The 14575-nt window shown below is 42.4% G+C and overlaps 1 protein-coding gene across 6 annotated transcripts in view; it reads right to left on the reverse strand.

The window, feature by feature from the left end:
* LOC138973165 (G protein pathway suppressor 2-like) overlaps positions 1 to 14575 on the reverse strand; it is a 61358-nt gene that overhangs the window by 42471 nt on the left and 4312 nt on the right. For 5 of the 6 annotated variants that reach the window (XM_070345852.1, XM_070345846.1, XM_070345847.1 and 2 more), the window contains exons 2-7: positions 11532 to 11728; positions 5816 to 5919; positions 5174 to 5298; positions 3039 to 3171; positions 2603 to 2756; positions 1909 to 2160 (exon numbers count right to left, since the gene is read on the reverse strand). In XM_070345852.1, the coding sequence (XP_070201953.1) occupies positions 1909 to 2160; positions 2603 to 2756; positions 3039 to 3171; positions 5174 to 5298; positions 5816 to 5919; positions 11532 to 11625 (862 nt within the window). In that variant the 5' untranslated portion in view covers positions 11626 to 11728. The remainder of the gene's footprint in view (positions 1 to 1908; positions 2161 to 2602; positions 2757 to 3038; positions 3172 to 5173; positions 5299 to 5815; positions 5920 to 11531; positions 11729 to 14575) is intronic. The other variant, XM_070345851.1, reaches the window with a different exon arrangement.

Raw genomic sequence — 14575 nt, forward strand, 5'->3', positions numbered from 1 at the left:
AGGCTTCTTTGTGGGAGAAGGCTCGGCCACCGACTTAGCATTTTTATTCTTTCCTTATCCGACATGGCGAACGGAAAAAATGTAAACAAAGCTAAGTATTCGACCAAACCTAAGTCACAAAACGATAACAAACGACAAAAAAGCTCACCCAAACACACAGTAGGAGCAGAGGGACCGTGTGCAAGTACCAAGGCAGGGTCTGACAAAGGCAGAAGTCAGACAAACCGGCTGAAAGCCGGAGCAAAATCAAAACACGTCTGTAGACACAGATCGCTGGAGAGTGAATGATTCAAAGATGGCGGCAAGGTCAGGAAGTCACGCGTGACTTTGTCATGTTAAGGGGTCAAGGTAGCTCTTTTTTAGGGTGACCTCCCCTTGTTACCAAGGCGATGCTATTCAGCGTCCTAGCACTAAACTGGAGTAAATTGCTGTATGTGAGTTGGGATAAGAATGTAATTTAATAAATGCTCTACAAGCCGGACAACAACTTTAACTTCTGCACATCTCCTACCCATCCCTCTTCTTTTATTCATAACTTCTGCACATCTCCTACCCATCCCTCTTCTTTTATTCATCTTCTTTCCCCTTCTCCTTCCTTTTACTGTCTTTCTTTATAATCATTATGCAACGTTTATTACGTTATTAATAGATTTGGTTTATTGAGACAAATTGTTCAGCCGTTACCGCCTTATGTTGTACTGTCATGCAGGAACACCACTATAAGCTTCTAGTTGCTCATTTGTATACATGTCATGATTGTAACCTTTGTTAAAATAAACTTATGTTTTAACCAACAACCTTAGCTGATAGAAGACTCCCTCCCTTTTAAGACCCACAACCCCCGATCAGACATTTTCAAGACCCTGTTTTCTCAGAAATTCTGTTCATATCCTCTGTAAGTTTACCCCCATTTTTAAGACCTGATTTTCTTAGGGCTTTGTAGGTCTTAAAAGAAGGATTCCACTACAAATGCCCCCCCCCCCCCAAAAAAAAAGCTGTTCCAGCTTCATAAAATAATTTATTCTACATATGTGAGAGAGATCGCTCATTAGATAACAATATCGTTCGAACCGCACATGTGTATATCATGTAAATGAGGTCGTGTCAAGCAAGTCTGGCAGGGACCTGTTTTTCCACTGCTTATGATGCCAAAGTCACCGAGACAAACGTCATCATAGAAGAAAAAAATTACGCTCGCTAATTCCCCTCGATGAATTTTCAGAACTAACACGTCACGCTACACTTTCCAGAGTGACGTTTCTTTGCTTTGACGTCAAAGATTGCACGAGGCTTTAGAAGAGATCGAGGTTCCAAAAGTAGCGTCTTCAATTTGGGCGTCTCGACTGCGGGACATTTTGAGTGAAATACACGTCGTACCAGATTTATATTCATTGCTTTTTCAAATAGTGAACAGCTCGCTTTCGCTCGCAGTTTCTTATTGTAAAAAAAAAATGTGCCAAAGTGATGTTGTACACGGAAAGGATTTTACTTTTAGCATGTTTTTGCGTCTGTTTTGCGTACTGACTCGACTGGAGATGTAAGTTAATTAAAGCAAACTCATGATAATTTTGGGAAAAGTCGTTATGAGTCCATTTATGGTCGGTCGTATGTCGTATCAGAGAGGGGGACATAATATAGCAGTGAGAAATACTAAGGAATAGAAGGAGAAAACTTTTGTCAGAGTAAAATCGGTCGTAATTTTGAGGGACCCGTAAAAGAGAGGGGTCGTAATGGGAGGTACCACTGCATTGGCATCTCAAGGGGGGAAAATGGTTGTTTTTCATGAAGCAAGTTTTTCCAAGACCTTCGACTGGCACATTCGCAATTCCTGACAAGCAGGTTTGGCACCCTTATTCACCATTACTGACAAGGGGGAAAAGCTGGTTTGTGCACAGGCTCTTGACTTACCAGGCTGTGGCATTCTCTGCAGACCATATGAAGAGGGAAAGCCCTCAGCCTTGCTTGTCTGATGACCGCCATAGTGACTGGGGTATGTGCTGAAGGCTGACTGGCTGCCTGAGTATTTGCCACTGGCAGCCTGACCTGTCTGGAAGGTGGTGACACTAACAGCAGGCTGCTGTGGTTGCTGCACATAGGAGTGTGCTGACTGGGATCCGTAGACAGACTGGCCACTTTGTGACTGTGGGTAGTTGCTCATTTCTGTCACAAACACTCATGCTCTCAACAAAGCATCACCAAAATAATGCAATACTTTCTGACACACACAGGTATCCCTCTCCCTCAAATACACAAATGTTAATGTGCATGCATTCACACCCCTCCAAAACACACATTCAACTGATTCCCTTCAACATCAAAACACATAACAATATGTTCTGACATGTTTCAAACTGATCAAAAAACTAATTGAGATTCATCAGACAAATGATAACAAGACAGTCATAAACATGTTTACTTTACGTCATTTTAGGATGAAATTGTTTAGGAAACTAAGGTAAATCCTTCATTAAAGTACTGGTTTCTCCTACCCTGAAAATAAAGGTTTGCAAGAGAGCTTCAACTTCATTGATAGATCGACATATATGCAGGCAAATGAATCACTGCCAGTCCTTTGTCAATTCATGTATTGCAAAGAACTCACTAAAGTCCGATGACTGAGCATGCTGAGCATACAGATGAGGTGAAGGTCCAGGTTTGCTGGCACTGTAAGGGTACTTGCTATCACTGTGGTAATTACTCTGATAACTGGAGGATGGAGGCGGGGATGGTGAGCGGGCCCGTTTCATTGGTGCCTGCTGAAACAGAAACACCAAAAACATGCAAGATAACACACACTCAGACGCCAAGTCTCCCTGTCAATAGCTTTACCTAATGTGTAGAGTGGTAAGGACTAAGAAAATGTGTTGTGCCTAGCATAAGCAACACAACATGAGAAAATTAAAAAGATCTCCAAAGAAACAAAATGAGAAAAAAAAGAAGAGAAAGTGCAGCAAAAAGAGAGAGGGGGAGGTGGGGCTCACAATAAGACAAGGCATCAAGATGGTTGGGGAGGGTTGGGGGAGGTACAGGGTGCCTACCTGTACTGGCATCTGGACAGGCTTGTAAAGTGTGGGTCTGCTGGACATGTGAGAAGCTTGCAGCATGACAGGGTGTCCTGACGGCCCCAGTCCATGCTGAGAGTAGGCCTGCTGCTGGAGACTCAGCATCTCACTAAAACATAAGCCCACACAGTCATCAAACACCGTCATACACAAACATTTACCACTACCGTAAAGTACCTTGCAAGCGCCCACCCCCCTTATGCACTAATTTTGCCGAAAGTAAGGGGTGGGAATTTACCAGGTACAGTACTCTGTCCAAGATCAGTTCCTAGTTTAAACAAGAAATTACCTATACCGGGGGTGTAAATGGCCTTATCTGGTCACTCGGTATTAACGTTTAAATAGGATGTGTAACTGTGCAAAAATCTCGACCTTCCATGCATTTGGCTTTTTCATGAATGCTCATGGCTCAAATAGAAACTGGAAAGGATGACTTAAGATCTGCTTCGTAGAACTGGCGTTAGTTGAAGTGCTAGTGAATGAACAACCATCGTAAACAAGAAGGGCAAAGCCCATACGACTCACATGCTTGACCTTGACCTTTACATGACCTTGACCTTCAGCTAACCCAAGCAATGACATCATACACTAAGAACTGCTTTACACATTTTTCCTACCAAAATACATGTGACCTTGACCCAAGGTCAAGGTCATCCAAGGTCATGCAACACAAAGCTGTTAATTCAAGACATAGGAAGTACAATGGTGCTTATTGGCTCTTTCTACCATGAGATAGGTAATTTAATGTACGATGATATATTTGGTGTTTGATAGTGTATGATTGTTTGTTAGTTGTAGATTATAGTACGATGTTTGATGTTGTAATGTTTGTGTGTGTGTTATAATGCAATATGTTATGATGTAATGTGTGATGATGTATTCGGTGTTTGATAGTGGATGTATGCTTGTTAGTTGTAGATCTAGTACGATATTTGAGGCTGTAATGTTTGTGCGGGTGTCATTTGTAGCCGTACGAGGGTTCCAGTGTGTGAGTTGTGCATGGCCGGGCGCTAGAGTGCTGCATGAATGAGTAAGTGCATGTGGAGTTGTATGGCTGGGTGAATTGTGGGTTGCGTACGTCCGAGGGGCACATGTAGCCTGTGTGTCTGAAGTAGTGGGTATGTGTGCGTAAGGGTGTGCTGATATTGAACTTCAGTTGTTGCTTTGTAAATGTCTATGTATCAGTGTATTATGTCTTGCCACACACATCCCAAATTTCCTTGTATTGATGAAGACAATAAAATTTCTTGTATCTTGTATCTTGTATATGGTCACTTTTAGTGGTTCACTACCTTATTTTGGTCACATTTCATAAGGGTCAAAGTGACCTTGACCTTGATCATATGTGACCAAATGTGTCTCATGATGAAAGCATAACATGTGCCCCACATAATTTTTAAGTTTGAAACAGTTATCTTCCATAGTTCAGGGTCAAGGTCACTTCAAAATATGTATACAATCCAACTTTGAAGAGCTCCTGTGACCTTGACCTTGAAGCAAGGTGAACCAAACTGGTATCAAAAGATGGGGCTTACTTTGCCCTATATATCATATATAGGTGAGGTATTAAATCTCAAAAACTTCAGAGAAAATGTGAAAAATGTGAAAAATAGCTGTTTTTTAGACAACATTTATGGCCCCTGCGACCTTGACCTTGAAGCAAGGTCAAGATGCTATGTATGTTTTTTGGGGCCTTGTCATCATACACCATCTTGCCAAATTTGGTACTGATAGACTGAATAGTGTCCAAGAAATATCCAACGTTAAAGTTTTCCGGACGGACGGACGGACGCCGGGACGGACGGACGGACGACTCGGGTGAGTACATAGACTCACTTTTGCTTCGCATGTGAGTCAAAAATCACTCCCTTGTTTTCTGAAACTTTTTGTTGTTAACCTTTGTAAATTTACCCCTTTTTTAAGACTTCCTCCTTTTTTAAACCTGATTTTCACAGATTTTTGACAAGGGTCAACCAAACTGGGGTCACGTTGAGAAATCATCAAACCCTAGAAGTGTGCACAATATCAAATCTCAAGCTTCAAACACATCCCAGATAATCCCAATGTTAAGCTTTTTGGCTACGGCTGAGTAAATCACAAGTAGGCAATACCTTTGTTCCTTGAGTTGTGCACGGCGTCGAGTCTCTTCCTCTTGGTTCAGAACCTTCTTTAACTGCAGAAAGAGCTGATGCTTGTCTGAACGCAGCTGGTCAAGTCTCTTCTCCAGCTGTGATATCTACAAACCACCATCAAACATGCCTTGCAAAAAAAAAGACTGGAATTTTGCAAAACTTTTTCCTCACAGCTTACACTGTAACATTGGGCCAAAAGCAGTATGTTGTCTCGTACTCCTCAGAGTTTTGGCTGATGGTATAAATACCTTTCATTTCTTGCCAAGAGAGGTATGATACATGTAACTCTAAATATTTTAAAAGATGTGAAACACAGTATGAAGAGAATATAATAAAATGAGGCAGGGCGCTATTTTAAGATATGAGAAACAAAGGGATGGAAGCGCTCTCAGTCTCAATGTATGACATGTGCAACAAGAGTAAGCGAGAGTTATGTAGAACAAATCTCCTGGCACATGAGAGAATAACAAGCATTGAAATGAAAAAAGCGACTTCAATCAATCAATGAGGCTTATATCGCGCATATTCCGTGGGTACAGTTCTAGGCGCTCTGCAGTGATGCCGTGTGAGATGAAAGTTTGTTGTCAGGTTATCAATATTATTGAAAAGAGGAAAAGTCACCTGTTCTTTTGTCTGCTCCAGTGTTAAGGCTTCTTCTTCTTCTTTCTTTTTGCGCTGCTCTCTTTCTTTTCTCATGCGTTCTATCAAGGCATCCTGCTCTTGTTCTGAAAATGTGTTTGAAAAAAGAAAGAATAAAACACTATACCTCAAACCAGAAGTCTATTATACTAGAAGTAATTTACTACTATTACCAGCAGTCGACACGCGGTAATGCCCTTTGACCTTTCCATGGGGATATCCTGTACTAAAAATAGAATACGGGATTGTGGGAAAGCTGTTCAAGGGCACTCACGCACTATATTCGATTTTCAATTCTCGACTCATAGATGTAACAAGAGAACAATTGAAATACAAGAAATATACCTAGAGTACATTTACAGAGACAAAGAAGGGAGTTATCCCATGACCTCCCTTCTTTGCCTCTGTAAATCTACTATAGGTATATTTCTTGTATTTTAAGAGTACTATTGTTACATCATCTGATGCATCAATTGCACTCTAATAAAACATGAAATAGTGGATAAACAAGGGTGCAACAAATAGATTTCATGACGTCTTGTCGTCCATCGCGCCATATTCTTGGGACGTAATCTGTTTCCTTCTAGTCGCTGTTCTATTTGTTTCTTGTGATCAACATGACAAACCGAGGGTGTGCGAGTGTGTGCACTCGTTGGTGCCGGCTCTCTCAACTAAAACAAAAGTCAAACTAGCAATCGTTAAAAACCCAGTCCGTCCGACCAGCACTGCTAAATATGTTCAGGCTATGCTCATGCCTAAGAAGTTACAGGCGTGCTCTTTTCGGTGCACACGTTCTTATCGGTACATCATCGACTACGAGTCCTCTGGACCGGCTGTTAAATCAAAAATTTTAAAAGTAAATTTTCATTTGATTAATATACTTACCCGAATTACATATGGCATTGACACAGTCTGAGATGCTAAGGTCTGAAAAGGCTTACCCGTCTAACATTTTTAAAGGGAAGCAACCCCATCACCAAAAGAGCTAAAAATAGCCATGGTAATGAGCGCATACTCTGAGTTACCTCCCATTGGTATGTACTACATCACTACCTCTATCACCACGTGTCCAAGATCATACGGCTTTAAAGAAACTAAAAAACCATAAGCGGGGTAGGTGGGAGGGTATAAACTATGTGATTCGGGTAAGTATATTAATCAAATGAAAATTTACTTTTAAAATTTTCGATTCAATTACATATTCTTACTCCGAATCACATATCCATAGCTTCAACAAGGCGGTGGGAAAGAAAAATCTAACTCACTCAAAAAATCCTTGCCAGAAACTGGCCCACTGCCAACAAGTCAGGAAGGGCCCGGTGGGAAAGAAAAATCTAACTCACTCTAACACCCTTGCCAGGAACTGGACCGCTGCCAACAAGTCAGGAAGGGAACCGAGAATCATCCTGATTAACAGCCACAATGTCTCTCAGGCAAAACTTGCCAAAGACAACTTCAGAGAGCCAGTAAGCTGTGCCCAGCACTTCGTCCAATCCCCCCAGACAAAACGACACAGGAAGAGACACCAAGCCCTGGATTAAATGAACCCGAGCCGAGTAGAGGGGAAAGACAATCTGCCCCCCCCCCCCCCCTTTCTATTGTAAGGAAATGCCAATGCCCGACAAAGCCTGTGAGATAAGAGGTCAGCTCAAGAGAAGAGTGACCGATCTCCACAAAAAAGAGAGAGAGAGACACCTGAGTACAAGGTACCAGAGTCCAACTCGATGGGAAAAACTCAATAAAGAGCATTTGTTTGTTTGTTTGTTTATTTGTTGCTTAACGTCCAGCCGACTACGCAGAGCCATATCAGGACGAGGAAGGGGGGGATGAAGGGGGCCACTTGTCAAGCGATTCCTGTTTACAAATGCACTAACCCATTACTTGTGTCCCAGCAGGCTTTAGTAAAACTAAATTAATACCTACTGGAAGATTACCAGTTTCCAGTATGTTAAAATAGGCTTAACCTATCTACTGCTGGACTTACATCAGAACACTAACAGATTAAACTATACATGAATCGCGAGACAAGCGGCAAGAGAAGAGATTTTTGGAAAAAATACAGGTGAATGAGCAAGAAGGCAGAAAAAAGAAAAGAATTCATGAAGAAAAAGAGAGCATGACAGGAAAGAGGAACCAAAAATCTACCTAACAGCAAACTAGAAAGCTCCTGCGGTTCCAAAAACAGGAGGGGCCTTTAATTTCATAACCGCAGTGCCACACTGCGGGAAATAAAGAGCATAAGCGTTCCTAAAGTTCCAAGAACGTGAAGAAACGCTCACCCTCCAAGGAACGCTGTACTGCTTCTCTGCGTTAGAGTCCAAATCTAACCAAGGCAAGAATCATAGTACTCCTGGGTAGTGACAGAAAAAACGTCCAAGAAAAAACCTGACTGCAATCTTTGACATCGTCACCCATAAAGCATGCTTGAGAAGGGTGCCGTAAACAGCAGTCTCGCTGCCCTCAAACGAGATGGTCACCAGTTATCCTCTACCCGTCCCTGCGAAAGCAGAGAGAGATAGTACGAGGAGGCAGCGACTTACTCTTGTACGTAAGCAACCGAAAGTGCGGAAGTCACAGCGGTCAAAGCCTGGTGTGACCGGTGACCATGAACAAAATGGCTAAAAGCCATAGTGTCCGCGGTGGAAGTTTACATTCATGGCCAAATCAAGAGCCTTCCTGAGTTTGAGCGAAAAACCAGAACGCGTCTGTCTACCTCTGAAAGACTGAGGGACAGACACGGAGATCAACGGGCAAACGCCGTAGTCATAGTTGCCTGTGGTAGAAGGGTGACCCGACCTAATGGAAATCGTTCTGACTCACCTCATGCTCAGGATGAGGGTGAAGAAAGAAAGAGTAGAAATCCGAAGTCACAGGAACCGGAAATGCCATAGTGATAGTCACACAGCGAAATGCAGGAGACTATTGCACAGGCCAAGGCTGAGAGCCGTGACACCTGTAGGACAGCCATTGTTCCGAAGTACCCACCGTACGTAGGTAAACGAAAGAAACAAAAGTTTCAGCTGCCAAAAAAGATGCTGGGCTATGAGCCCACAGCAAAGAAACCGGAACATTAACTAACCCTCTGCCAGAAGGAGAGGACTAGCCAAAACTGAGAGAGGTGGTAAGCCACAAAGGATGACTCCTCAAACCTACATTGTCAAAGACAATGCCACCTCAGAAAATCTGTATGTTACCAGCTCCGAGGCCAACTCAAGCGCACCTTAAGTTTGGACGAAACACTAGAACAAGTCTGATCGCTAGAGAAAGACAGAGTCAGACTCGGCGAAAGACAAACAAGGACCCCATAGGTCAGTCGTTGTTTCCAAGAAACCCTGACGTAACTATGACGTCGGTAAGAGAAACAGCCTCTCCGGCTGGCCGGAAGTGCGACAGAAGCAGCAGCCGGTGGCTGAAACGACTGTTACAGTGACTGAGGCCGGAAGCCAGTATACCCGAAGGCCAGCCCTAGATCCGACCAGAAGAGACCTCAGCGGGTGCTCAAGCAGGAGGCCAGACAAAAGTTACTGGAAAATGTACAAGTCCAAAACGGACGAAAAGTCAGTAACTACAACGAAATTCCTGTCAAACTAATGACCAAAAAGGAAAAGAGCTTACCAACTAACAAAGTGGAAGGTATGTAAGAAGGTAATATAAAGTTTACCTCAACATTACATAGGCCGAGCCACATTAAATACTTGTCAGCTATGCTGACCAACAAAAAATGGCGGCCAAAACGTAAGTTACTGAAAAATTTACAATTCAAAAAACGAACAAAAAAATCAGCAACTACAACAACATTCCTGTCAAACTAATGACCAAAAAGGAAAGAGCTTACCAACTAACTAAGCAGAAGGCAAGTAAGAAGGTAATATAAGGTTTACCTCACCATTACATGTACCCCCTGCGAGTTAGGGGGAAGAATTTACCTGATGCTCCCCAGCATGTCGTAAGAGGCGACTAACGGATTCTGTTTCTCCTTTTACCCTTGTTAAGTGTTTCTTGTATAGAATATAGTCAATTTTTGTAAAGATTTTAGTCAAGCAGTATGTAAGAAATGTTAAGTCCTTTGTACTGGAAACTTGCATTCTCCCAGTAAGGTAAAATATTGTACTACATGTACGTTGCAAGCCCCTGGAGCAAATTTTTGATTAGTGCTTTTGTGAACAAGAAACAATTGACAAGTGGCTCTATCCCATCTTCCCCCTTTCCCCGTCGCGATATAACCTTCGTGGTTGAAAACCACGTTAAACACCAAATAAAACAAGAAGAGCAAAGCCCATACGACTCACATGCTTGACCTTGACATGATCTTGACCTTCAGCTAAACCTAGCAATGACATCATACACTAAGAACTGCTTTACACATTTTTCCTACCAAAATACATGTGACCTTGACCCAAGGTCAAGGTCATCCAAGGTCATGCAACACAAAGCTGTTAATTCAAGACATAGGAAGTACAATGGTGCTTATTGGCTCTTTCTACCATGAGATATGGTCACTTTTAGTGGTTCACTACCTTATTTTGGTCACATTTCATAAGGGTCAAAATGACCTTGACCTTGATCATATGTGACCAAATGTGTCTCATGATGAAAGCATAACATGTGCCCCACATAATTTTTAAGTTTGAAACAGTTATCTTCCATAGTTCAGGGTCAAGGTCACTTCAAAATATGTATACAATCCAACTTTGAAGAGCTCCTGTGACCGTGACCTTGAAGCAAGGTAAACCAAACTGGTATCAAAAGATGGGGCTTACTTTGCCCTATATATCATATATAGGTGAGGTATTAAATCTCAAAAACTTCAGAGAAAATGTGAAAAATGTGAAAAATAGCTGTTTTTTAGACAACATTTATGGCCCCTGCGACCTTGACCTTGAAGCAAGGTCAAGTCAAGATGCTATGTATGTTTTTTTGGGGCCTTGTCATCATACACCATCTTGCCAAATTTGGTACTGATAGACTGAATAGTGTCCAAGAAATATCCAACGTTAAAGTTTTCCGGACGGACGACTCGGGTGAGTACATAGACTCACTTTTGCTTCGCATGTGAGTCAAAAACCATTACATGGGCCTAGCCACATTTTATCACTGTCAGCCATGCTGTCAACGAAAATGGCAGCCAAACAATAAGTTACTGAACAATTTTTCAAGTCCAAAAATGAACGAAAAGTCAGCAACTACAACAAAATTCCTGTCAAAATAATGACCCAAAAAGGAAAGAGCTCATCAACTACGAAGCAGAAGGCAAGTAAGACGGGTAAGTGGCCAGTGGGTGTCAAACAAACACCAAACCACACAGCCACGAGAGCGCCAAAAAATCAACAACCTGCTCGTCAGTGCTGAAAAAGTCGTATGCTATTGGACACGTGGTGATAGAGGTAGTGACGTAGTACATACCAATGGGAGGTAACTCTTAGAGTATGCGCTCATTACAATGGCTATTTTGGTGATTGGGTTGCTTCCCTTTAAAAATGTTAGACGGGTAAGCCTTTTCAGACCTTAGCATCTCAATGATATGTGATTCGGAGTAAGAATATATATGTAATTTAATGCATTTTGTGAGTATTTCTAGCTCTTCTGCGGTGCAGGCCCAATAGACGATGAAGGTGTCCAAGATCTCAGTAGATGCGTGTGTAACCACTAGGTATTCAGTCAAATCTGTGTAAGAAGGAAGATACCTTTACACACTCACCTTGTTTAATTTTTGCTCTTTCATTCATAATATGCCTCTTCAGACCCTCGTACATGGTGCGGGTCATTTTTGGTCGTTCCAGTAAGGCAGGCATGATTATGCAGTCCAGTCACTTTCACGATCGAACAGGAATGTTGTTAATCTGTTTTCTTTGCTTTGGCTTAACAAAAGTTACATACAGTCTGCACCTTTCGTTCCTGAAAAGAAAAAAATATTGTTGGGTATGACACTGACAGTCCTCGCTTACAAATTTGATGACACAACGTGAACAAAACAATCTCATTCTCAATTGAGCACATATTACAAGTTCAGTGTTCTAAAAACGATCTACGAAACAGGTTGAGGTATCATGTACCCATTAGCAAGGTAAACCAATTTCGCCAAAGGTATTCTTATCTCTGGAGTGTTAGACAAATCATTAAACTTATAGGTCGTGGAAACAGCGCGTATTCAGTATGATTCCGATATTGCTTACCCAACACCTTTTCAATTTAATGATCAAATCAAATCAAATCAACTTTATTATATATCACATGAAGAAAGTGCAGTGGTGGTGCATCATGGGTGGGAGCCGAAAATATTGCCAGGACTGAACATTTTGGAAGGCCGGGGTCCAGGGGCCGCCAAGGCCGCCCGGCGGGGTGCAGGGGCAGCGCGTCTAGGGGGGGGGGGGAGTGCCCCCCAATCGAAAATGAATGTTAGCATTTTAGGGAGGGTTTGTGGCCTCTCCTGACTTTAAATTTTAGAACAAAGAAGCTTTTTGGAGATGCATAATATATATATGTGGGTCATTCTCAGAAATGGTGGTCCAAAGTGTTACAACTTACATACAAAGTAAAAAATAAAGTGTCAAGAAATACAAAATAATTGTTTTTACTATGAAGTCTATTATTTGCTATACATAATAATGCAAAAATTAGACAAAAAGAGTAATTGGTTGCTAAGTAAGAGACGTTTTAAAGTGTTGTATTTACGTGATGAATGTTGTAACATGGAAACCAAATTCCAACTTTAACCCACCTAAGCCTTCAATCCTTTGTGCATTTTTTATCAGTTCTGCAGTATTTTTGTGTTCTACCCAACACATTCTAGTTATGAAAGGTAAGGACTTCACCTAATATTGGTAAAAAATGACATTTGGAACAAAACTAAGGTGAATGTCGCAACACAGAAACAAAATGCTTGAACCACTTTCGGTTCCTGTGCGACAGACATGAATCTGCACTGTTTGGCCTTTCCTGCCGGCAAAACCCGTCTGACCCAAAATAACTACACAAAACACAATTCGTCAGAGTTTGCTGTATTTGTTGAAAGTTCCTGTTGCGTTCAGATTACCCATTTTAAGTACTGTCTTGATGAATGTCGAACATTGACGATCAGAGGATACGAAAACTTCTTGGCTGCTTTGTTCCGCTAAACTTCGCACTTTGAGAGACTGTTTGCACTCGATATCCTTCCGACACTACATTGTCGCCATCCGCGGTGTGTAAGTTTGTGACAAAGCTTTGCAGGCTCGACAATTAAGTAAAAACCATCTTCAGTCGTAACGTAGGTCAGGAAACGACGCCATGAGTTTCAGCAAATGATATGATTCTGGTGTTTTCTGTGAATATTTGGCTGTGATTCAAAGGACTATTTTCTTGTTCGAACTTCCTGTGCGCCAAAGAGCTAAAAATAGCCGTGATGTGGCAAAGTCATGGAGCACATTGCTGTCCGATGTTCGCGCGTCGAGTCCGGATACGAAGCGTTACGACATTCATAATTTTTTGTTCGAAGCCCGTAACTTTAAATTCAGCGTAAGTTTTTGCAAAGATGTGTTGCTACGTCCAATACTGAACTCCTGACTGTCGATTGCAGTAATTTGTTGGTGTTTGCATGTTTGCATTTAGCCATGAGACTGAACATATTGTTGATCACGAAAGTCGTGTAACGCTTCGGTGATCCGGAAACGGCCGAACTTCGCAATTGAAAAGCACACAAAAACAACACCAACGTATAGAAACCATTTTTATTGACATACAACAATGCTTTAATGTCTCAGGAATAGATTCAGATGAAAAAAGGCGTGGTAGAAATAATTTTAATTTACTTTTTCATGATTTCAAATGTGTCACCCCTACTCACTCTCACTGGACCACCATTTCTGAGAATGACCCATATACTAGATGATTACCCGCTTCGCCGGGTACCGGCTTCGCCGGGAAGAAGTAGAGCCGAATACCAGGCTGCGCCTGGGACCCGGCTTTGCCGGGTGTACGCCGGCACACGAAGGAAAGGAGATAAACGCGCAAAACACTGGAGACCTTCTAAAAATAGTAACGTAGTGACGGGAATATGGATTGACGCCACACGGAGGAAGGGAGATAATCGCGGCTGAAAACACAGGAGAAAATAAGGAAGAGTTCCTGGTAGTGGTAGTGGATCCCGACAAAAAAACCAAAATCGGTTCAGCGAGAGCACGTGTTGAAATATCTCATCGATGAGGTTGTGTCCGGGGTGTAGCTGAATACGGTGTCCAAATTTGAAAAAGATCCACCGAGAACTTTGGCCGTGCATCGCGAACAGACAGACAGACAGACATGACACTAGTCGTATATGGGTCATTCTGCTGGCTTTAAAACTGATAACAGCAAACAAACAACAACAAATGGGGGGGGGGGGGGGGGGGGGGGGGAGAATGCACAAAATCAAGAACCTCTATACTTGAAGATGTTTGGTTGTATCACTCTTGCTAGGGGGTCTACAAAAACAAGTGGTAAACACATTTAAAGAGGGTTTTTTAGAAGCCCCTACAAGACCGGCACGGTTGGCCTAGTGGTAAGGCGTCCGCCCCGTGATCGGGAGGTCGTGGGTTCGAACCCCGGCCGGGTCATACCTAAGACTTTAAAATTGGCAATCTAGTGGCTGCTCCGCCTGGCATCTGGCATTGTGGGGTTAGTGCTAGGACTGGTTGGTCCGGTGTCAGAATAATGTGACTGGGTGAGACATGAAGCCTGTGCTGTGACTTCTGTCTTGTGTGTGGCGCACGTTATATGTCCAAGCAG

This window comes from Littorina saxatilis, linkage group LG8 (assembly GCF_037325665.1).
Source record: "Littorina saxatilis isolate snail1 linkage group LG8, US_GU_Lsax_2.0, whole genome shotgun sequence".
NCBI classification, from domain to species: domain Eukaryota; kingdom Metazoa; phylum Mollusca; class Gastropoda; order Littorinimorpha; family Littorinidae; genus Littorina; species Littorina saxatilis.